Here is a 23,959-nt window from a genome sequence, read left to right as displayed (position 1 = left end):
GAATTGTTCTCATCGTTGCAAGAATCTGAATGAATCCTCTGATTATCCCATCACACTCCAGCATCTGTCAGTCCTGAACCGGAGTCCAGACGGACCTCTGATCCATCAGAGCCGAGTGATGTTCATTAACCGGGCCGGGGACTTGTTTGAACTGGTCTCAGGAGCTTCTGGTCGGGAGCCAACTGGACGGGAAAGATCCAGCAGAGGGAGGAAGAAGAAAAGAAAGAGGGCAGCAGCTAACGGTGCCGTGCTGCTTTTAAGTGCAGCGCAGCCGCAGAGGAATACACAAACTCCCCGTTAACCTCGATTCTGTGAGAACTTCAAACCAGAACAACTCAGAGAGGCTCGACACGGTCGCATCACAGCGACAGAGTCCCCGTGGAGACGGGATGTGATCCAGGTCCACCTGACGCTCAACACCAGACGGACCAGAACACAAGAACTCATAAATATCAGCTTTAAACTTCCTCATCTGGTTTCTTACATCAAGACAATTACTGCTTGTTTTCTAATATTTCATGTTTAAATGTGCAAAGAGGCGTTTTAATCTGATTTCTGATAGTTTCCCCAAACTAAACGCCAAAATAAATGTTGTATAAAAACCACGTGGTTAGTGTGAAGAAAGCTTCATAATCTGAAGAAAATACCTGTTTGTCTCGTTACAGTCATCCTGGTGGCCGGGCTGAATCTGGATCAGGTCCAGAACTTAAACAAACACCTCACAACATTCAGGTGGAAGCTAAAGTAACTGCTGACTTTTGTCCCCACTAACATGTTGGAAGTGCCCTGACATCTCGTCAGAATAAATCTGGTTCTGGTGCAACAAACACGTCTGAAAAAAGTCCAAACAGGAAGTGCTAACAGCTGATTATTGAGTTTTCTTTCAGTCTTTGTTTTACTGTGAAGCTCCAGAACTGTTCTGTGGACTACGACACTGACTGGATTCGCATGTTTTGGGTGAACAGATCCTTTAATGTTATTTTTCTTGTAAATTTCTTTTTGGAGCATTTTTTGCTTTTATTTTGAAGCGGACCGTCTGGGACGTCAGACTCTTAAAGGACGCCACAGATGTCGCCTCTCTCTGTGTCCCACAGCGAGTCGTGAGCCGAGTGTCATGTGACGCGTCGTGTCATGATGTCGTTGGGAGGATCTGCGGGGGGCCAAGGACACACGGAGCTGTTTGAAGGTGGACGGTGCCTCTAACGAGCCGACGCCGGGCCTCCGTCAGTCGCGGCCCGCCCCAACCCTCCGACTCTGCAGCCCAGCGCAGGCCGGCATTAATGCAAATTATGGTCTGATAATTTAATAACTTTGCCGGCTTGATCTGTCCTTTTTATTACAATTATCATCAGGCAGGGGGTTGCGTTCCATCATCAGAAAATAAACACCATCGATCATCCTTGCCATGATTAGCCGCTGACAGGCCGAGCCACGCTTTGCATAAATGGCCTCTAATGTGGAGCTGGAGAGAGAGCGGCTGCTCTTTAGATGTTCTCCGCTAACTTTGGCTCCACGTCGGGGTTATTAGCCGTGCTGATAATCACAGCAAGGCTCCCTTTATGTCCAGGAGAGGGTTTCTTAAAGGATTACGTCAGGGGAGGCTGACTCCAGCCCGAGACTCCGAGCCAAGACATGCAACCAGGGCCTGTTAAGTCCTTCCAGAAACAGGCTGGAAGGTGCCAGAGCCATACACAGAGCTGGCACCGGCGCCGCCGCCGCATCGCGGCCTCCTTCTTAATTGTGGTGGAAAATGATGCTGCATTTCCCGCCTGTTGAAGCAGCCTGTAAAGAAAACAAGCCGCCGCCCCTCCTCCTCCTCCTCCTCCTCCGAAGAGAAAAGGTTGATTTATAAACTGAGAGGAAGAATAATCAGGCTTTGGAGGCTTTCTGGCACCATGTGGCTTCATTTTCTCCAGAAAAACATTAACACACTTAAATCAGCGTTGCATCAGGTGGTGAATGTTTCATACGCTCCGTGTTCTCGCACTGAAGCCCTCCAGTAGAAAAAAAGACTTTGTGAACAAGGTGTATGAACTTTCCTCGCTCTGATTACTCCGACAAGTCTTAGAGCAGAAACATCAGGTATTTATGATTCCTGGTTAAAACATACGCACAGTTCATATCTCTGTTGTTTTCACAGGCTATAAAATAATAGCATTCACTCCCTGCTAACGCCTTGTCTCTGCCAATGATGGAGACATAGGAGGGAGGAGGAGGAGGAGGAGGGAGGAGGAGGAGGAGGAGGAGGTGGAGGAGGGGAGTTAAAAATTGAGACACAGTCAGTCAGCGAGCAGCCGGCCTCTCCACACAGAGCTGCTTTGTTCTCTTTCTGGCTTTGAAACGGCGAGCAGAGACGAGCTCCCTCCAGGAGAACCTGTTTTCTCAGGATACCGTCCTCAAAAAAACAAAAAACACCTTTCTTGTTGAGATTTCTAAAAGAAAATGTTCAAAACTGCCGTTCCTCCGCTGACCTTTTGTGGCAGATCAAACATGGCTGCAGCTCAGGTCCAGGTGTTGAGGAGCGAGGGCGGCGAGCGGCGTCTCAGCGGAGCTGTTACTGCCTCTCGTGTGCAGCGTATGTGCAGAATAATTACACATACACGTACAGGTTTTTCTACCTCATGCTTCGACTCTGCAACATCTCATATTTAACTTTTAACTTCACTACATTCATGTGGAAGTTAACCTCGCCCTTTGTCCCTGGAATATGTCCTGACATCTCAACAAACATATCCAGTTTTGTTCTCAAGAATACGGTGGGAAGGTGTCTTAAAGTCTGCTTTAAAATATCTGGTTCCGTTGCTGCTAACATGTCTTGAAAATGTCCTGAAGTCTGGTGAAAAATATCCAGTTTTGTTGCGGCAAACAAAGCTGGAAGACGTCCTGAAGTCTCATTAAAAGCTTCATGTTTTTCGGCACTAATGCATCTTGAAGTTGCGCTGACATCTCATTAAAAATATCCAGTTTTGCTGCCAAGAATACATCTTGAAAATGTCCTGAAGTCTAGTTAAAAATATCCAACAAGATGGCTAAAAAATGTCTCGAAGTCTAGTTAATTGCAACAAACACAGCTGAGAAAGTCTTGAAGTCTCCTAAATCTTAAATAAATCTTAAAATATATCTGCCAACAACTTTGAGTTTTGTCCCCACTAACATGTCAAAAACTGTCCTGAAGTTTCATCAAAAATATCCAATTTTGTTCCAACAAAGATGGAAAAAGAAATATCTCGACTTCTAGTTAAATATCTGGTTTTGTCGCTGTGAACGCGTCCTGAAGTCTGGTCAAACAAACCCAGTTTTATTGCCACAGACGGCTAAAAGAACCTTTTGTTTTCAGCTTTGTTGGTAGATTGTTGACCCGGTTCATCAGGATGCTTTTCTTTATTAACAACAAACTCCTGCCGCTGGTAGAAAACATGAATCTACGTGAGGACGAGTTATGAAAATAAAGTGGAGCCACCAGACGAACCAACAACAAACCTGACGACAGTACTTCCTGTTTGATCGTTAAACAGAGCCGAGCGACAGAAAACAAACCGGGCCGCTGATGGACCGGCAGTCTGTTTCTGTGCGATCTAATCAGAACCCTCCAGCCGTCTGCAGACACCTGCCGGGTGACACCTGGACCGTCCCAGCATACGTTTAGCGGTGTGAATCCTCAGAGAAGCTGGACTGGGTGACGAGGACGAGGAGAGGGCAGAGCGATGGGAGGTTTTAATGAGGACCTCCATCCTGAAACCTCCAGAGAGCGGAGACCTGGAGGACCCGGCGAGCCGCGAGGTGGCGGCGCTGACCTCCCTCAGCTGTCGCCGGGATCCATGACTCCTCCGAAACCCCGACACCTCTTCCTCACTCCTCTTCCTCCCCTTCTGCTCCTGATTCACGCATTTCAACTGAAACTTTAGTTTGATAGTCTGGTGGTGATGCTCAACTTCCTGTTGAGTTACAGAAAAGTTGACTGGTGGAGTTACGTCACAGATTGATCTTCTTCTTCTCTCTCTGAGAGCTGGTTCAGACCCAGAACTGGACCGTTTGATAAGGCGACTAACAAAAACATCCAGCAAATAGACGGATCAAGAAAAAAAATAATAATCCTAATAACCCTTATCACGATCGTTTCCTAACCTTAAATACTGAATCTTTAAAAATGATAAACTGATGGACGTCTGTGACAAACAGCTCATCACAGCTAAGCTAACGATGCTAATGAGTAAATGTCACGTGTGCCTGCAGTTTGAAGAGAATCAGAGAAGAGTCTCTGTGATGATATGAGCTGACCTTAAATCACCTGTTTTTTGAATGGAGTCTGGTGAAGCAGTCTGACTCAGAAGTCCTCCGGGAGCAGAGGATATATTATCGATATATATGAAATTTACAGAAAAACTGATGAACTCTGAATGTTGAAAGTGTTTTCGATAGTGTCCTTGAGCAAGACGCTGAACCGCTGCCTGAAATGTGTGTGTGTGTGTGTGTGTGTGATTACATGTAAATGCTGGCGAGGTAACGAGCAGCACGATTGTCTTTCTGCAGCGTTGCTGTTGTTGTGTTTGGGCGTGATGAGCTGTTAATATCACAAAGTCCCTCCAACAGATGGCATGTTGTTGGAAAACAGATGTTATTTTGCATCGGAACATATGATGAATATTTATGCTGCATTAGTTCACGACACTGAAGGTGATTGGCCGCCTCGACAACACTTGAGCTGCAGAGATGAACGAAGAGTTTCTTTATTGTGACTTTCTTTAACGTCTGATGGTTTTATAGACGTCCAGGAGAAACTTTTAACATAATGTCTCTGTTTTAACCCGACAGCTTGTCAAAAGGTTTATAACTCTGCAGCTTCTAGACGTGTTTGTGGCAGCAAAACTTTATTTTTCTACAAGATGTCTGTCAAAACCTGATATTCTGACCAGACATCAGGACTTTCCAGCTGTGTTTGTGGGTTATTGTTTGGGGGGATAAGTCGTGTTTGGAGCAACAATATTTGGGGAATTTCTTGTTGTGTTTGGCAAGAGAGTCCGAAAACACAACCACATATTTTTGACCAGATTTCATTTTCTAGCCATAGTTTTGGCCGCAAAAACAGATATTTTTGATTAGATTTTGAGACATTTTCCAGCTGAGTTTGTGGCAATGAATCAAGATATCTTTACGGGAAATTGTCTTGTTGCATTTGTGGCGGCAAAACTTGGCATGTTTGGTTAAATATCTGGATGTTTTCCAGCTGTTGGTGGTTAAAAAACACAAATATTTTGGACAAGGCTGCAGAATATTTTCCAGTGACATTTGTTGGGACAAAACTAGATTTTTAAAACAAGTTGTTGAGACAGTTTCTTGTGTTTGTGGCTAAAAACACACATATGTTGGATGAGACTTCAGAACATTTTCCAGTTGTGTTTGTGCTGACAGAACCAGACGTGTTGACCATAAACCGGATCTCCTCCTCAGACTAACATGATGATTTTTAACGGCGCGTCACAACAGGAAATAGAGAAGTGAACCTACAGAAGGCTGAGCGGCTCTGTGAACAGCAGAAACAACACTGCTAACATTTATTTATTACAGTAGTTATGGTTCTTGGTTTGGGTTCTGCAGGTTTTCACCCTCTTTATTAAACATTTAATGCTCAGCGCTGATTGTCCTGTTAAAGGAGCAGGCTGCTGTTTTTGTCCTTTAAGGCTGCGCTGACCTCTGTTTCTGAGGATGAAGATTATTCAGAAGGCTGTAATTAATATTAAGCAGCCGCTGACACCGAGGCCCCGGCGCCGGGCTCTCGGCAGGGAGGTGGCCCTATTGAAATGAGCCGAGCCGAGCCTTAATAAAACATTTGTCCCTCAGGGGCCACACATGGGAAATAAATGTCTGCTGTTCTGGAGCTGCAAGGAGCTTTGGATCATACAAATCCTGATTCCTGATTCCTAAAATTGAGTCATTATCTTCTCAACTCGATGTTGATGGAATGTCAGGTGAAGTATCGCACTCCACAGAACATTTCTGGAGCTTCACAGCAAAACGGCATTCTGCTAACCAACTGAATTAGCAGGAGACTTGATTTAAAACAACCAAAAGAACCCAAACCCATTAAACCTTTGCTGAATTAGCTGTTAGCACTTCCTGTTAGCAGTGCACTCGTGTATATACAGACAACTATCACTGGATCACTGTGATACTGAAGGAAACTTAAAAACCTGATGTTTCTAAGGCAAGTTCTGCACATGGACTAAGTGGATTTATTGTTGCATAATTGCAACCTACATTTATATTATATACATCCTAGTAAAGTTCAAGTCACATTGCATTTAAAAATATATGCATCATGTGTGTTATGACTCTGAAGAAGAAAGTGATTGTCGAAAAAATACGCTCCTTACATGTGCAGAACCTGCCTTAGAAAAGTCACATTTTTAAGTTTCCTTCAGTCTCACAGGGATCCAGTGATAGTTGTCTGTACATCCATGAGTTCACTGCTAACAGGAAGTGCTAACAAATAATTCTGCAAAGTTTTAATACGATTTTGAGTATTTTTACTACGTCTACTACATCCTGGATGTCGCAGCCTGGAGGGCTCGTGACTTGAACTTCTCTGGTCTCTTTGTGTTTGGATGCTCTCTGACTCGTTGCGGCTTGTTACCCTGATGTGGGATCAGATACAAACACTCATCAGCTGCCAGTCTGAGCAGAAGCTTCTGAAATTGATTCATGAATTAATATCGTCTCCCGGCTTCAGGAGGCAGAGGCTGAGCTCTGGAGGGGATTTACATATTAGTCTAATAGAAATGAATGAGGCATCAGTGACTGCAGAGCGCTATCCATCATCTGCAGTGACACGGGGCTGGAGGAGGGACCGCTGGACTGTCACACGTGTGATAATCACGCCGTAACGCCGAGCTGTGGTAATGTGATGTGGTGTCATCAGCAGGGAGGAAGGAAGAGGCTGGTGGAGGTCAGAGCCGAGAGTCCTTCACCACTGTCAGGGCTGTAATTGAGCCGCTGGCGTCCATGTTGGCCCGCTCGTCACTTTCCATATCATCACGTTGATGGTGGGGGACGTCGTGTCTGACCTCACAGAATGCAATCGGGTGGTGGCTCCTGCTAAACGAGCAACCACAGAAGAAGAACTGTGTGGGAAAACTTAATTCTTTACCTGGAGGACTGATCACTTTAACCTGGATTTATTAAATATTGTAGAAATGTTGATGAAAAGGAAAAATATATGATAATTTTCTGTACATGAGCTGACTGTCACGGCAGCCAGAGACCATTGTTCCAGACTATGTTTTAAGATTTATAAGCATGAAACCATCGAATAGTTTGAACTAGACTTCTGGACATTTTTTTAGCCACGTGTGGCAACAGAACCAGAACCAAATTTCAGATTATTTTTGATGAGAAGTCAGGACATTTCCAGCTGCATGTGTTACGACAAAACTAAGATACTAACTAATGAGACTTCAGGACATTTTGAGCTTTGTTTTTTTGAATCACAACCGCACATTTTGATGAGACTTCAGGACATTTCCAGCATATTTGTTGCAACAACAAGTAAAACTTTTTGACGCCATATTTGTTGCAACACAAATAAAACGTTTTGACGAGACTTGGGGACATTTTTGAGCTTTGCTTTTGTTTGTTTTTGATGAGAAGTCAGGACATTTTCAGCTGGGTTTACAGGCGACAGAACCCGGTACTTTCAGCCAAAACATAATGATTTCCGGACTCTGACAAAGTGGTTTTTGTGCCCAGGCCTAACCAGACCATAAACACAGCGTTTTCACAACATTAAATGAAAACTAAAACTAAAATAAACTTGCAAAAAGTTGCAACATAATGAAATGTAAATATTAAACATATCTGTGGTCATTCTTCACATTTTAATCTTCGCTGTCGGCGGCTCCGGCAGCTGCGTTCAGGTTCGTCTGAGTGTTTTGAAAACCGTGTCGCTCATAAAGAGTCCGACTAACTCGGAGCCCCGAGAGATGTCGGAGAATGCAGCTCGCTGTAAAACACATTCCTGTGAAGGCCTTTAAAGTGAGCAGACGGCCTGTTTACTGCCCTGCAGTGAGATCACCTCGTTAAACCTGAAGAGCTGATTAGAGATGAGGAGCATTTCTGTTGTGTTTTAAAAATCAGAGGAAGTCAGACGGGCCTCTTGTCAAGTGTTTGTTCAGCTGCAGATTAAAGTGGTGACCTGTTTCTCACATCAGTCTGTTTTCTGTTTAGTTTCTGCAGGTGAGGTGAAGATCTGTGTGAACACTTTAATGATCACGGCCTCAAATCCTGGATGTCAGAGCAGTCAGCTGCTTCTTCTTTCACCTCGATTGTGCCCTTTTTATTATATGATTAGTTTTGATGAAATAAAGGGAATGATGTGCAGTAAATGTCCTTTATCAGTCATCAGCTGTGGTCTGTGGTCGACACGCTGCACTGCGTCTGTTAGCGCTGTAGAACAGTACGACTCTGACGCCACAGTTAACTGAAACTAAAGACATCAGGAGGAACGATGTGAGGCAAACATCGACTCCTACAGTTGTTCTGTGTGTTTACAGTGTGGATGGATCTCCTCGGCTGTTTACTTCCTGCTCAGGCCTCCACGTTTTCAAATGCTCGGCAGTCGACGAGACATAAAACAGACAACATGACGGGTTGTTACTTAGAATATATTATGGTGATATCTGTCCATAAATTTACCAAACATGTTTCTTATAATTATGACATGCCATGGGAATATATATATATCTATATATCTATATCTATATCTATATATATATATATATATATATATATATATATATATATATATATATATATATTTTAAAGTTTCCATTATTTTTTCTGTAACTGACAGAATTTGTTTTTTGTAAATTAATGGTAGAAAATCCCGTCAGTAAAAAACCTTTTGATTTAAATGTGTCAACAAAATGAAACATGAATTTTGAACCTGATTTCTGTTCTGCACATTTATGGAAATTGATGCATTTTTAACTAGATGACACCTCATTTGCATATTCAAACAGACAAAATCCGAAAATCTTTATTACAAAAAATAATCGTCTTCATGTAAGAAATCAGCTGGAGATGTAACGAGGTGTCTCCTGTTATCATCAGCAGATATTATATATAGCTGATATGAATCTGACTCTGTAGGAATGAACTGAGTTGTTTCGTAACGTTAACGAGCACTACGCTGCAGAATGTGACTAAAATCATCCTGTTTGTGATTAAATCCATTCTTTTCTCACCAGGATGATATTTATAATCCATGACCTCGCGTCCTCTCATCTCTCCGTCTCAGTTATCTCCATCAATAAATGAAGGTGCTGCTAATGCTCCATCTTTGCACGTCTTATCTCCACCTCTTGTTCGAGGCCTGCTTGGATTTCACAGCCCGGGGCTATTTTCTCTCCCACTTCACATCTCTGAGAGAATAAGGAATTCCAGTGGCAAAAGCAATCACAAACTCCAGATCAAACGTATCCTCGGCTGAATTCCCTGACAGACTAAAATCATTTGTTCCTCTCGCTAACGCTCAGCGCTGCGTCCCCCGAACCTCTCGGCTGCTTTGTTTTATGTGGTTTCGGCAGCGGCGTCCTCTGGGCCGCTCTGTCACAGCTAATATTGGAGAACACACAGGCTAACTGCTGCAGCAGCAGCCGCTCGGCACGCGTCTCGCCTTTTCCCCTCCTGTTAGCGTCCTTTTTCATCAGCCTCCGAGTGAGGATTTACATTATGTCAAGCCCGCTCTTGCCGGCGAGGTAAGACGAGGTCAGGGGAAGTTATTTCAAAGAGGTCGAGCGGCGTCTCAAGAACGCGTGGCGCCTCGCTTCTGACACTCAACAAGAAAGGTTTGAGGAAAGTGCGTTGTCGGCAGAGGGTGCAGGAACGCGGCTTCAAAGACAAAAGTTGTGTTGTTGAATTATTGAAGCGATCAACACTCCTGCAGGAGGAAATGAAGGGACGGACTGATGGAGGATAATATTTACTCAGTTACAACAAGCGGGAGATGTCGGCCTGGACGTCAGCTCACTGAGACCAGAACCGCCTTCATGTTCTGCTTTAATGTTTCATTGTGAAGTACATGTTGACTCTATAACGTCATGGCTACAGAATAATGACACCAGCAGAGTTTCATATTTTCTTTTTCCTCCATCTCTGCTGACTTGGAGACAGCTAGCTTAGCGTTAGCCTGCAGCATCACTTGAGGACGATCAGCTGACTGGTGCCAGAGGAAACTCTGATGTTGGGTGTATTTTTCTTTTGTCAGAGATCCTTTATTGATTTGTTTGTGAAGAGGGTTCACTCTGGACAATTTGAGAAACTTTGTAACAAAATTAATTTCTATCTTTTGTTGCCTCTTGTTGAATCGCTGAACGCTGGTATTTGTTTGTGGAACATTTTGTGGAAGCCGTTTTTGTACAATACCCCCATCTTTTTAAATAACAGTATCACCTAAAGGACATTTTTCGGTGCTTAAAACCAATGAAAGAGACGTTTGTGTGTATGAAGGACAACACAGACAGAGCTTGTTTAAAAAAATCAATGTCAATTTTGTATTTCTTAAAAATGTACAAATGATATTTACATTCATCCAGCACAACAAACTGGTTTAATAATGTACAAAAGAAAAAAAAAATTTGATTCTCTTGTCTCGCTGCCGGAGAACAACCGATTTATCAATGCATGAGTTCATAATTCAGTCACAAATCAAGTCTCTGATGCCTGACGCTGAGATGTCACACTTAATCTCAGCAGCAACGCAGCAATCGAATAATGACTCATTGTTATGATTGGACTGTTTTCTCCTTGAGCAGAGACGAGCGAGTTGATACAGAGGCTCAAGTAATTTACAGTGTAAAAACAAGTCGGTGCTGATGGTACAATCAAATATGTAGGTAACGATTACCTGGTTGCATTTACACATTTAGATGTCATCATTTGGCTGAGCCAGGCACTTAGTAAACTGATCTTACTGCAGACAACTGAAAGAATTCTGTTGTTCATGTCATATTTACTACCTAAGGCAAAAAAACTCAAATATGGCTTTTTAAAAAGATTTAAAAAATGGCCATTTTAAATAATTAACAAATGAGACTGTACAAGAAACCAAGAGTCACACACTGCGGAGGCTTTCTGGCACACGATCACATCAATTTTAAGTTATGTTTATTGTGCATCAGGAGTTCAAGAGTTCTGCTCAGACATCAAGTCCAGGAACTTGCTCTCCTCTGCCAGAGCAGTCAGCAACGAGCTCATGTCCCCGATGGCCATGTTCCCCGTCGTTGGCGGGACAGACGGCAACGTGACGGAATTCCTAGGCGTCGTCAGTCGAGAGGAACTCTGGGACAAGCTCTGGAGTAGACCAGGACTCAAGGTTCCCGACATGAGGCTGGAGTGATCCCCATCATCCAGCATGGTATCAAAGTCTATCTGTGTTTGCACCAATGGTGCAGTACAGTCTACAGTCCTGGACGCCTGGTTGTTGCCTGATCTAGGAGGACTGGGAGGTATATTCACCAGAGGGTCCAAGTTCCTGTTTGGCTCAAATACTTGAATCTGCCCTGTGTAGTACAAGGCGTTGTCGTCAGAGTTCTGTTCGCAATAAAGTCCTAAAACTTCTGCGCTGGGTAATTTGGAGGCTACGTCCTCGTTGGCATGACTTGGATGCCTCGATTGCTGTGACACCTTTGGCCCTGAAAGGTGCCTGTTCAGAGATTTCGGTACTGTTGGTGGCCTTGGTTGGAGATTCCCAGTTTGCAAGGGAGTCTGGGGGCTCATGTTACAGTTCTGCTGATCAGAAATCATGATAGATCCATCACAGTCCTCAATTTTAACTTGTACAGGCTGAAAACCAGCATCAGCAAAGTGCATGTTAACAGTCTCCATGTCGACTGGCTCCTGTTTGCAAGGTGGATAAGTGGTGTTCCCGTTCTTATCAAAGGGACTGATGCCTATGTTGAACCTGCACTGAGAGCGAAGTCCTTCATTGAGATTTGACGGCTGTTGGAAGCGGTTCGCTCCCGGTTCGGTACTCGGCTGTTTGCATCTCTGCTGCGTTGTGTTGACAAGGTTTTGGATCATCTGCTGGTTGTTGTGTAAAGACCCAAAGTTCTGGTTCTGCTGGAGGACAGCAAGGTTCCCGTGAAGCTGTAGTTTGGAGTAATCCTGGCTGGCATCCATGGGTCCCAAGGAGTTGTTCCACTGAACATCAGCCTTACAGTCCCTCGGTGAAGATGGACACATCTGTCGTGGCTGTCCTGGACTCATGCTAACTGGACTGGGTAGGTTAACGATGGCCATCCTTCTCTGAAAGTTGGGGACCAGTGCTTGTTGAGTGGTTGTGTCTCTGTTGTCTGACAGTATCAGGTCTTCCTCACAGATGTCACCGGTTATCATCTCCATGGTGACGTTCTCTGTAATGCTGGGCGGTCGCAGGCTGTGAGCGTGGCGGTGGGGACTACCATCCGATCTCAGGCAGCCTGGAGGTGGATGGGGCTGCATGGTCACCCCTCCGCTCAGTGCACCCATGCTGTTGTAGCGCTGCATTTGTGGCTGGTTGTGATAATTCAGGCGTCTCACAGGGTCGCTGGCTCTGCGGGGGATGTTGGACGGGACCTCGTGAGGCATCATGCTCCGTGTGTTGTAGCTGCTGTACTGCCTGGAGGGTACCTTGTAGGTGGTGGAGGATTCTTGGGAGTCGCCATAAAGGGCTGTGTTGATCTTCATGTATGGAAGAGGTGTAGGTGGTGCACCTCCAATGGCAGCAGCATATTTTGCCTTGAGGTGGTAGTGCTGGGCAGGGGTCAGACTGAGGGGGCTGGGTAAGCCCCTTCCTCCGTACCCTCCTCCTCCGCTACTTCCTCCACACTGGCTGGTCTGACTGGAGCGGCGTGAGATGTCTGTAGAGATGGGGTCATAGGAGTCAGCAGAGCTGAGGTTGTTAAGGCGGTTGGCACTGAACTGTGAGGCCTGGCTTGAGCGCCGACTAGAGTAGCACGGGGAGATGCCTGAGGAGCGGCGGCTGAGGGTGTAAACTGAGCTCAGGGTACTGGAGGTGCTGTCACGGCGCTCTGAAAGCAAAGTCGTTTTACCAGAGCTCAGATCACCCAAGCCAGATCCAGGGAAGGACACCAGACCACCACCCATACGTGGACTCTCCAGGAGGGACCCTGTAAAGGACCAGATGAACAGAACAGAACATGTCAGACACTCAATCTTAGGACAAAGTGGAACATATAGCAGTGAGAGTAAGAGTAACCTGAGCTAAAAGGAAAGTGAATGTGGGGCGTCTTGTTAAATTGGGAGCTTGTTTTGGAGTTCTTCTGCCCCCAAGTAGTCAAAGACCCTTTTCAGACCTGATTTTACCATCCGTCCTGGCGGATCTGATTACAAGTGGACAGCTCTTAGTCCGTCAGTAAACACGTCCATCACTGGGACAAACACACCATGTCTTCTACACAAAGAAGGACAGAATTTTGTGTAGAACTATAACCATCTTCTTTGTCCTGTTACTCACCGCTTGCTGGTATGGGTGGCAGCTTGGTGCCGAGGACCAGGGGCGTTGGGTTGCCGGCCCACCGACACGAGTCCCTCACTGTCATCAGCTTCTCCTTCTTCAGATGCTCCAGGCGCTGGCAGGTGCCGAGCTGCTTACGGAAGTGGAGCCCCAACACCGCGACCCCACCGGTGGAATCATCACAGCCCAAGGACTCCACGAAGGGCAGGTCGTCCAGGGTGCTGAGGTCCCCCAGGCTCCCCCCGCTGTGCGCCGCCATTTCTACTCCACTGTCATTGTTGGTGGCACTGCCAAGTGGTGATGGTTCGCTGCTACATGATGACTGACCGCCAGGGCTGGACTGATACATCTAGAGAGAGGAAAGAGAAGAAAAAAGACTGTTTGTCCACAGAAACAGTATTTCTCTGCAGAACAAAAGTGGAACAGCTCTTCACATGGCACGGAGAACAGTGAATCATTGAGTGTTTTATCCTCCCCCGGCTTAATTGTAAATAATGAGTGTTTTTTGGGATGGGGTGAAGAGGTGGGGGTGCACCACAGATTACAGACTGTCTTAGTCTGTCTGTGAATTAGAAATGGGCAGGATGAAAGGCTGCTTGAGCCCGAGCCAGAGTGCCAGAGCGATCATCACAAGATGTGATCACGTTTTCAAAAACTGCGCTGTGAGTGTGGAGGCTGTTTGAACATTTAGGTGAGCAAGAAGCTTTGCTTGTCAGCGACTTGTTTCAGTTAGTTTTACACTGAAAATCCTCTGAGGCTTTTCTCTCTTTCACCTGCAGAGGTTTTTCTTTCCCTTTGCTTTGTTCTTTATTTCTTCTGGGAACAAATAAAGCCAAACTTCACGGCTCAGCCTGCACTTTGAAATCATTATTCTGACTGTAGTTGCTGTTATAATTTGTTTTCTAATCGTTTCGAACAAAGACATCAAGTTGAAATTCACAGCTCCTGATCTGACACTTCTGCATCGTAGTGTAAAAGTGTTATATTTAATCTCTTTCCCTCAGACAATAACGGTTGCATATCTCTCTAAATGAACCTCAACCAGCCTCAGTTTCCTTATAGTCTCTAATATATTCGCTGCTAAAAAGCTGCTGTCGTGATCACAGCTTGATAGTTGGCTCTGTTTGCACAGAGCGCCATAACCAATTCCCAGAGTTTGAATATTAATCCTGGAGCGGCTTTTATCATGTTCAGGCTCTGACGTGTGTTTGATAGATCTCCACTGTCGGTTTAAACTGCCGGTGTCAAGGAAAAGTGATGTACATGGTTTCAGAGATGACAAGCAGTCCAAGCACTTCCTCTCTTTATTTTAAAATGTGTCATCTTGTTTTGGAATGAAACAGTTTATGTGATGAAGGAAATGGAGAAAGATGTTAAAAGATGGGTCAAAATGGTGAAGGGGAAGCATCGGTGAGCTCACCTTAGTAAAGTCTGTCCATTAGGAAAGTCAGGAAAGGGAGAAAAATCAAGACAATCAAGCAGCAAGCAGAGGAAAGGTTTGAACAAAGAGGCCTAAACATGGAAAAGTACGGGCTCGTTTTCCACCTGAGCTCACCTCTGACTGTTTCATGTGCACAAAGTAAATGTAAATTAAGAAATATAATGTGATTTAATAAGCTTGTTGTACTCGTCTTGTAAATTTAAGTCACAACCAGTAGTAGGAGTTTTGGCTAATGCTAGTAAAAATGCTAAGTTAGCCTCAGCAAATATTACTTTGAAAGATGTAAACCTGTTTTTAAAAATGTACAAGACCGATGGTTTTGAATATCTCGTGGATAGTGTTTCCAACATTATAAAGTTTCTCCGATCCCAACAACTCACTAAATCTAGTGTTTTTTAAAGGGAGTCTGGGGACAGAATTAAACACCATTTAACATTGTGAATTGTTACATCACATCCGCCCTGTGTGCATCTTATTTTTGCATAAAATAAATCAGCTAGAATAAATAATACATATTTGAGTGTGTTCAAACGTCTTCAGCTGAATGTCAGAAGCACTTATAGTGATTCTGCCTGTGTGGTGGAAATTTAGACCGTAACGTTTCAAAAGAGCCCAAAACCTCGACTGTTCATCTTTGAATTAACTTTGGGTCTGGCGAGGAAAGGCGGTACTAATTTATAATCAACTTTCTGACCGTTCTCACCACAGAGTTTTCCGTCTTGATGGATTTGACGTGCAGGTAGTCCTCCATGCCTCTGGGGGAGCTGTTGCTGTCGGACATCTTGTCCTCCCTCTGGATTCTCTCTCTGTTCCCCGTCTCGTTCTCGCCGTTCTCTCTCGGCGGCCTTGGCGGCAGGTCGGCACGCTGCTTCTTGGTGACGTGGGCCTCCGGGCCATGGACCGTCTTCACGTGCTTCCTGAGAGAGCTGGGGTCCGTGTAGCGCTTCGTACAGCCGGGGATCTTACATACGTAGGGTTTCTACGAAGAGATATGTACAGATGTTGATTAAAGGTCCAGTGTGTAGGATTGAGTGGCATCTAGTGGTGACGTAATCTCTATTGGAATTTAGCTGAATTATCTGCTAGCACTTCCTGTTAGCAGTGAACTCATGGATGTTCAGACAACTATCACTGGATCACTGTCATACTGGAGAAAAGTTAAAAACATGATGTTTCTAAAGCAAGTTCTGCACATGTAAAGAGTGTCTTTTTAAAAAATAAAATCACTCTTCTTCTGGTTCATAACACACATTAAACACATATTTAGATTGATGGTGTTAGTTTCAGCAGGAATATGTCACTGTGCCGGTCTGTGTTCAGTACATGTTGTTTCTGAAACGCTGCCAGGTTTCATTTTCTCCTCGCCGTCTGCAGGTGGTCCGCCTCGGCAGGGCGGAGGGGAGGCGGTGAGCACAATTTGCCCTAATGCATCGTGGGTCGTCGTGCTCATTATGTCTACACCTCATTATTTACTCTCAAACGATGCACACAGGAGTTGTAAAGTGACTGCCTGACATGAAATTGTCTTAATGTGGAGAAGATTACGGCCACAGTCGAAGGTGAGCTGTGCTGTTCAGAGTGACAGAAGGCTTCACCTTCAAACACGTGTTTCATCTCCCTCTGAGAGAATTTCTGACGGATCTCTCTATAAGAAAGTCTGTGTGAAGTTCCAGTTTCGTGTACCTCGTTGGAGTGTGTCCGGTTCTGGTGTTTGGCTCGGTCCGAGGCGTTGGAGAAGGCTTTGTTGCATCCTTCGTGCTCACAGACGTACGGTTTCTCGCCGGTGTGCGAGCGCAGATGAGTTTTGAGATTCTCCAGGCGGGAGTAGGCCTTGGAGCAGCCCTCAAACTGCAGAGGAAGAGAAACAAACAGGAAATGAACATATTGTTGACAAATCTATGAAAAATGCTTCTCATGTCTAACTGGGAAGATGTTTTAAAGCATAAATCAAAGAAAGAAATCACCAAAACATCATTAAATGTTTGCAGAATCAGCTGTTGGCACTTCCTGTTAGCAGTGAACTCATGAACGTACAGACGAATATCACTGGATCACTGATACTGAGGAAAACTTAAAAACATGATGTTTCTAAGGCAAGTTCTGCACATGTGAGGAGCGTCTTTTTTCTTAAATCACTCTCTTCTTTGGAGTCATAACACACATTTTTTTATTCAGTGTTACTAACTCCATCAGTCCATCACAATTACATCCATTAATCTGTAGAAATCCCGGAAAAAATATTGTTTCTTACATGTGCAGAACCTGCCTTAGAAACTTCATGTTTTTAAGTTTTCTTCAGTATCACAGTAATCCAGTGATAGTAGTCTGTACATACATGAACACACTGCAAACAGGAAGTGCTAACAGCTAATTCGGCAAAGTTTTAAAGGAGTTTTAGAGCATTTTCTTTTATTATTATCATTTTTATTACGTTTTAAAAAAGTTCTCCATAAATGTAATTTTTTGAACTGCTCCTTTAATCCTTCCAGATGTTTGATGAAGCAGCTGCTGTAAGATTAATGCATTCATATAATCTGTGATGAGTAGAAGAAGAAAGAAATCTTCAATCCAGCCATCTCAGGGGTGTGTGTGTGTGTGTGTGTGTGTGTGTGTTTTACTGACATTTTGTGTGTGTGTGTTTTACTGACAGTGTGTGTGTGTGTGTTTTACTGACATTTTGTGTGTGTGTGTGTTGCCGGTGTTTAGAGAGTGTGTGTCGCCACCCGTGGGGGCGCCGAGGCCATCCGTTACCCACCGTGCACTTGTGTGGTTTCTCCCCTGTGTGTCGGCGCATGTGAACCACCAGCATGTACTGAGCTTTGAAGGGCTTCTGCTCCCGCGAACAGTCGTCCCAGCGGCACACGAACTCCTTCTTCTCTCCGTGGATGTGGTCATTATTGATGTGCTGTGGGACACACACACACACACACACACACACATGCACAGAAATGAGAGGTTTTCTGGCGAGAGTTGTCCACTAAGAGGCTCTCATGTTGCTCTCGGTAGGATTTCTCTGTAGATATCCATCTTATCAGAGTAAATCTCAAAGGAAGCTGCAGCAGAGGAAAAGTGTTCCGGCCCGCTAATTAGGACCACGTACACTCTCGATACCGCCAAAATAAAAGTCAGATTTAAGAGTCAAATCTGAGTATTCTCCCACAATGTAAAGTTGTGTTTGGTAATCTTAGTTTAAGTTATAAATGCTGCCCAGGACTCTGATCTGAATGTTGTTTCCAGGACTTTAAGCACTTCATCATCCTCCTCTTTACTCGTCTTCTTTGGTTTCTTTTTCTCTGAAACATCTACAGAACGTATCAGATCATTCTGTGTTTATAACTGTTGTATTCACAGATCTTACAGCTTCACATTAGGAGCTCTCTCCATGGCTGACTGCTGACTGTGACCCTCACGTCCCAAAATCAATCCAGGTTACCTTGAAATTAATAATCCAGAACAAATAATACTCGATAAGATTTGATCGTCCTGAAATCTCATGACTCCTCTGAATTCTCCTTCTAATTCTTGCAGTGTGCAGTTTTTTCCTGCCGTCGTCTGTTTGACCTCCAAACCGTCATCAGTTCCGTTTTTTTCTTTTCTTCTTCCCATCACAACAAGCAGAGTCTTGGTTAAAAGGGTCTTAAGCATTCCTCACTTCCAGTGAAGCAAAGAGAGAAAAGAGGCAGCAGGGTGAGGGGATTAGTGAGGCCTGCTGGGGGGCGATGCTGTCCATCATTCATTAAACTTCATTCTTCTTTCTGTCTGGAGAAAATCTCCCATAAAGCCGCTCACCTCTGCGACTGTTTACAGACTGCTGGAGCTGCTATGTGTGGCATTTTAAACATCAGTGTTTCATTGTCCACATCGCTGCGACGCTTTGATGTGATTCCTGTAAACAAATGAGAGTGCGGTCGCAGCGACTGCCCGCAGTATTGTTACTGTGCTATTGTTTTCTGCAAATCAAGACCACATTTCCCGTAAACTCCATCACTTCCTCTCCTCTCTGCTGGCAGAGCGACGCTGCTTTTCTCTTTAGATTCCAGGAGGAATCAGTTTCAGCATTACTTGGATTCTTTTGGTCACCAGAAACATGCTTTAAGGGTCAACTCTGTTCTCTTTTCTCCCTAATATGTTGTAAAGTGATTAAAAACAAAATGCAAAGCAGAAAGTAGCAGAGGTTGCCAGGTTTGGCAGCACCATCCTGCAATATAGCCAGACACTCTGTACAAAGTGTTGGGCAGATGGAAAATTAGTGAGCTTTAGTGGTGTTTGTTGTTGGTGCGTGTCTTAAGTTTTGACATCCAGGCTAGCTGTTTCCCCCTGTTCCCAGTCTTTATGCTAAGCTAAGCTAACACATCCTCATCTCAAGTCTGCAAAGACCTGACGGAGACGGGTCTGCGTAAAGACCTGATGGAGGTCTGTGTAAAGATGTGATGGAGGTCTGTGTAAAGACGTGATGGAGGTCTGCGTAAAGACGTGATGGAGGCGGGTCTGCGTAAAGACGTGACGGAGGCGGGTCTGCGTAAAGACGTGATGGAGACGGGTCTGTGTAAAGACGTGACGGAGGCGGGTCTGCGTAAAGACGTGATGGAGACGGGTCTGCGTAAAGACCTGATGGAGACGGGTCTGCGTAAAGACGTGATGGAGACGGGTCTGCGTAAAGACGTGACGGAGGCGGGTCTGCGTAAAGACCTGACGGAGACGGGTCTGCGTAAAGACCTGACGGAGACGGGTCTGCGTAAAGACCTGATGGAGACGGGTCTGCGTAAAGACCTGATGGAGACGGGTCTGCGTAAAGACGTGATGGAGACGGGTCTGAGTAAAGACGTGACGGAGGCGGGTCTGCGTAAAGACGTGACGGAGACGGGTCTGCGTAAAGACCTGATGGAGACGGGTCTGCGTAAAGACGTGATGGAGACGGGTCTGCGTAAAGACGTGACGGAGGCGGGTCTGCGTAAAGACCTGACGGAGACGGGTCTGCGTAAAGACCTGACGGAGACGGGTCTGCGTAAAGACCTGATGGAGACGGGTCTGCGTAAAGACGTGACGGAGGCGGGTCTGCGTAAAGACCTGACGGAGGCGGGTCTGCGTAAAGACGTGACGGAGACGGGTCTGCGTAAAGACGTGACGGAGGCGGGTCTGCGTAAAGACGTGACGGAGGCGGGTCTGCGTAAAGACGTGACAGAGACGGGTCCGCGTAAAGACCTGACGGAGACGGGTCTGCGTAAAGACCTGACGGAGGCGGGTCTGCGTAAAGACCTGACGGAGGCGGGTCTGCGTAAAGACCTGATGGAGACGGGTCTGCGTAAAGACCTGACGGAGGCGGGTCTGCGTAAAGACGTGACGGAGGCGGGTCTGCGTAAAGACGTGACGGAGGCGGGTCTGCGTAAAGACCTGATGGAGACGGGTCTGCGTAAAGACCTGATGGAGACGGGTCTGCGTAAAGACGTGACGGAGGCGGGTCTGCGTAAAGACGTGACGGAGGCGGGTCTGCGTAAAGACCTGACGGAGACGGGTCCTCGTAAAGACCTGACGGAGGCGGGTCCGCATAAAGACCTGACGGAGGCGGGTCTGCGTAAAGACCTGACGGAGGCGGGTCTGCGTAAAGACCTGACGGAGACGGGTCCGCGTAAAGACCTGACGGAGGCGGGTCCGCATAAAGACCTGACGGAGGCGGGTCTGCGTAAAGACCTGACGGAGGCGGGTCTGCGTAAAGACGTGACGGAGGCGGGTCTGCGTAAAGACCTGACGGAGACTGATTTTATATTTCCATGTTTGTACAGATCATCTTTTCTTACCTCGTGCTCCGTTTTGTTTAGTTCTACATGTATAATTTGAGGATCACAGGCGCTCTGCTTGTTAGTTGAAGCTCTTGTTGCAGTGTGAGTGTGTGTTTGTGTGTGTGTGTTTGTGTGTGTTTGTAAGTGTGTGTGTGTGTGTGTTTGTGTGTGTGTGTTTGTGTGTGTTTGTAAGTGTGTGTTTGTGCTGTCTTACGTGGACCAGCTGCTCCTGCGTGTCGTACTCCTTGCTGCAGCCCTCCCAGTGGCAGTTAGTCTCGTAAACAGCCTCCGGCTCCTGCTTACAGTCGTCTCGGTCCACGTCGTCCTTCAGGTCCAACAGGCTGCCGTGATGGTTCTGTGGAGAACACAAATCACACCAAACATCCCATATTTATATATATATCCTAAAAAAATTGATATAAAAACACAGAGAATCAGTAAAAAGCAGCTGGCAGAAGTTTATTTTTCAGTGGACTTTCACAGTTGTCCTGCAGTCAGAGTGTCAGCAGCACATGTGGAAGCGTTCAGCGTCTGAACTCCAGCTGCTGGAGTCACATCCAGCTGTTTGTTCATGTGTTTCACCTGATATGATCACCAGAGACAGTAAATTACAGATTGAAGTGCATCATGCTGCTCTCAAGTTAAAGAGGCTGGAATCACATTTGTTTTGACAACTTCCACCACAACACAAACACACACACACACACACACACACACACACACACACCACACACACTCACACACACACACACACACAGCACTTGTGTTTACAGCTCCTTCTAATCCAGGCAGCGTGAACGTTAACGCAGCAAACACACAAATATGATCGTCACGTCTCAGACAAAAGCAAACGATCAGAGAGTGATCACAGCAGCAGGACACACAAACAAGGTGGGAACTAAAAATATAAAAATCTGTGGAAACATTTTTTGTTCTCTGCAAATCCAAGTCATAATTCTTAAAGAAAAAAGGACCAGAGTCATTTAAATATTTATATAAATATATCCTCGTCAAGGACTCCCAGAAAATGTTTGTAAATTCTTATAATGTCACAAACACGCTGCTGTTCATACTTTACAAAATACCGACACTGACGTCGGCAAAATGAATCCCAAAAGTTCTTATTCTTAATATCCAAAATGTCTTAATTGCTCAAAAAGTCCCCAAAAAAATCCCAGAAATGTTTGAACTTCCAGTGTCTTCACACGGCATTTAACAAAGATTTTTCCAAACTGTTCAGACGTCTCACACGTCCGATCACCTCTTCAGGTGTGTTAATGTTCCAAATATTCTCCACTTGCTCCTGAGACGATCCGTCACCACAGAAAGGTTTAAAACGCTTTAAAAAAACGTGGTCACGCTCGCTGTCTGAGACCGAAGTCGTATGAGAGCGCAAACTGACACACGGCTTGTCCCACCCGGCTTCCTGTACACCTCCACACACACACACACACACACACACACACACACACACACACACACACACACAACGTGCTGACTGCAGCATGTTTGTCTCTGCCCCACGCACGCTATCTTCATCAATTCTGGAGGCCCCAGGACGACGGCGCGCTCCGCCGTCCTCATGCATCAAGTCCAAACCTGCCTCGCTATCGGAGAGGAGCCGCAAATTTGTCAAAAGAGAGAGAAAAAGGCTCCTCAGATGACAATAAAGCCCGGCCAATATTTCATGAAAATGAAGTGTTCTGGCACAGTTTACAGTGGCCGGGGAGCGAGGAGGCAGCGGAGCGACCAAACCAATGGATGCAAAGCTTTTATCATGTGGAGTTTTTCTCGGGCCCAGACGTTTCACATCGGGGTCACGGGAGGCTGCGGCTCCCCGGGGCCGCCAGCCGCCGAGGGAAACACCAGGTCATCGCTTCAAACAGCGTCCTCGCCCTCGACTGTAATTACTAAAATGTCCTCACTTATCAAATCTGTCCTCCTGCAGGACAGTGTGTCGACTCGCAATCTGATTTCTAACTGATTCCTTTAAATTTCATGATAGTCGTCATTTATCACTTTCAAATTCTTTATTTAGCTTCTAAAAAATCCCTCAAACTTCAGAGACGTTTCACTGATTTTTGCTAAATGTTCCTCAAATGTTCAAAGATGTCCTAAAAGAGTCGTCACAGATTTGTCTAAAAAGTCCTGACTTCACATTAAATGTCCGAACTTTGCAAACAATTCTGCCTTTCCAAAATGTTTTTAATTATCCAAACTGTCCTCACGTATAAAAACTGTCCTCCTGAGACATTTCTGAAAACTGAAACTGAATTAAATTGTCCTCATGTTCAAATAAAATCCAAACTTCCCACATGATCTTGATTTTCTTCACTCTTTGACTTTAAAGACATTTTAAGTTCCCACATTGTCAAAAGTCCTTTTTTATTTTTTAATATTTTAAACTTCTTCACTCTGAATGTCTCATATCACCAAAAAATAATAATAAAAGCTGAATTGTTCATTTGAATTAATTACATTCCTCAACATTTCCTTTAACTGAGTATCTGAAGTCTCTTTCTGCACCAGACTCCTTTTAAAAAATGCCACATTTTGCACCATTGGTCGATTTCCAAAGATACTTTGAAACATTTTAAGTTTTTGACAGAACAAATGATAATAAAATAAGAATAAAAGCAGAAGACTGATGTAATAAACTCTTCACTGTTCTGTTTTCTGTTGTTTCTCACTCGTACCGGTGAACATGGCGACAGCGGCCTCAGTCCCTCCGCTTCAGTCTTGACCTTTGACCTTTTGGTGATCATCGGGTCGACGGTGCTGCTGACCGCCGAGTCGCCGCTCAGGTTCTGAGGACGGGAAGGAAAAAAAAGGTTTAGTGGAAAAATCTGATGGAATAATTTGTGCACGAATGAATAATAAAACTTTTGTTCCAAACTTTGTCATTCGACGTCTATATAAGAACCTTTTTCAGCAGTTTAAAATTAATTCTGCTATAAATGTTTTACTGCCAGATATAATCTAAAAGAAATAATAACACATCTTTCACATCTTTGACAGTTTTCCATATAAAGAGACATTTTATTTGTACGTCTTTATTTTTATCAGAAATCATATATTTTCCTTCACGTAGCTCTGTGTGTCTTTTATAGTTTAACATCAGCAGACTTCCATAAAAAGAACAATTTGTGAATGTTTAAAGTTTTTTCTTCACTAAAAACTAAATGTCCTCTTTTCAAAAATGTTCGGGAGTTAAACAGTTTTTTAAATTGA

At 44.8% G+C, this 23,959-nt stretch overlaps 1 protein-coding gene across 1 annotated transcript in view; it reads right to left on the bottom strand.

The window, feature by feature from the left end:
• Positions 1–10,523: 10,523 nt before the first annotated feature.
• LOC115576773 (zinc finger protein GLI2-like) overlaps positions 10,524–23,959 on the bottom strand; it is a 65,865-nt gene continuing 52,429 nt past the window's right edge. Inside the window, exons 8-14 of the mRNA XM_030409334.1 lie at positions 23,425–23,535; positions 20,943–21,083; positions 17,707–17,856; positions 16,635–16,799; positions 15,655–15,930; positions 13,511–13,859; positions 10,524–13,163 (exon numbers count right to left, since the gene is read on the bottom strand). Coding sequence (XP_030265194.1) covers positions 11,179–13,163; positions 13,511–13,859; positions 15,655–15,930; positions 16,635–16,799; positions 17,707–17,856; positions 20,943–21,083; positions 23,425–23,535 — 3,177 coding nt within the window. The 3' untranslated portion in view covers positions 10,524–11,178. The remainder of the gene's footprint in view (positions 13,164–13,510; positions 13,860–15,654; positions 15,931–16,634; positions 16,800–17,706; positions 17,857–20,942; positions 21,084–23,424; positions 23,536–23,959) is intronic.

This window comes from Sparus aurata, chromosome 24 (assembly GCF_900880675.1).
Source record: "Sparus aurata chromosome 24, fSpaAur1.1, whole genome shotgun sequence".
NCBI classification, from domain to species: Eukaryota; Metazoa; Chordata; class Actinopteri; order Spariformes; family Sparidae; genus Sparus; species Sparus aurata.
Note: the sequence above shows the minus strand (reverse complement) of the source record. Positions and strands in the feature narration are given on the sequence as shown.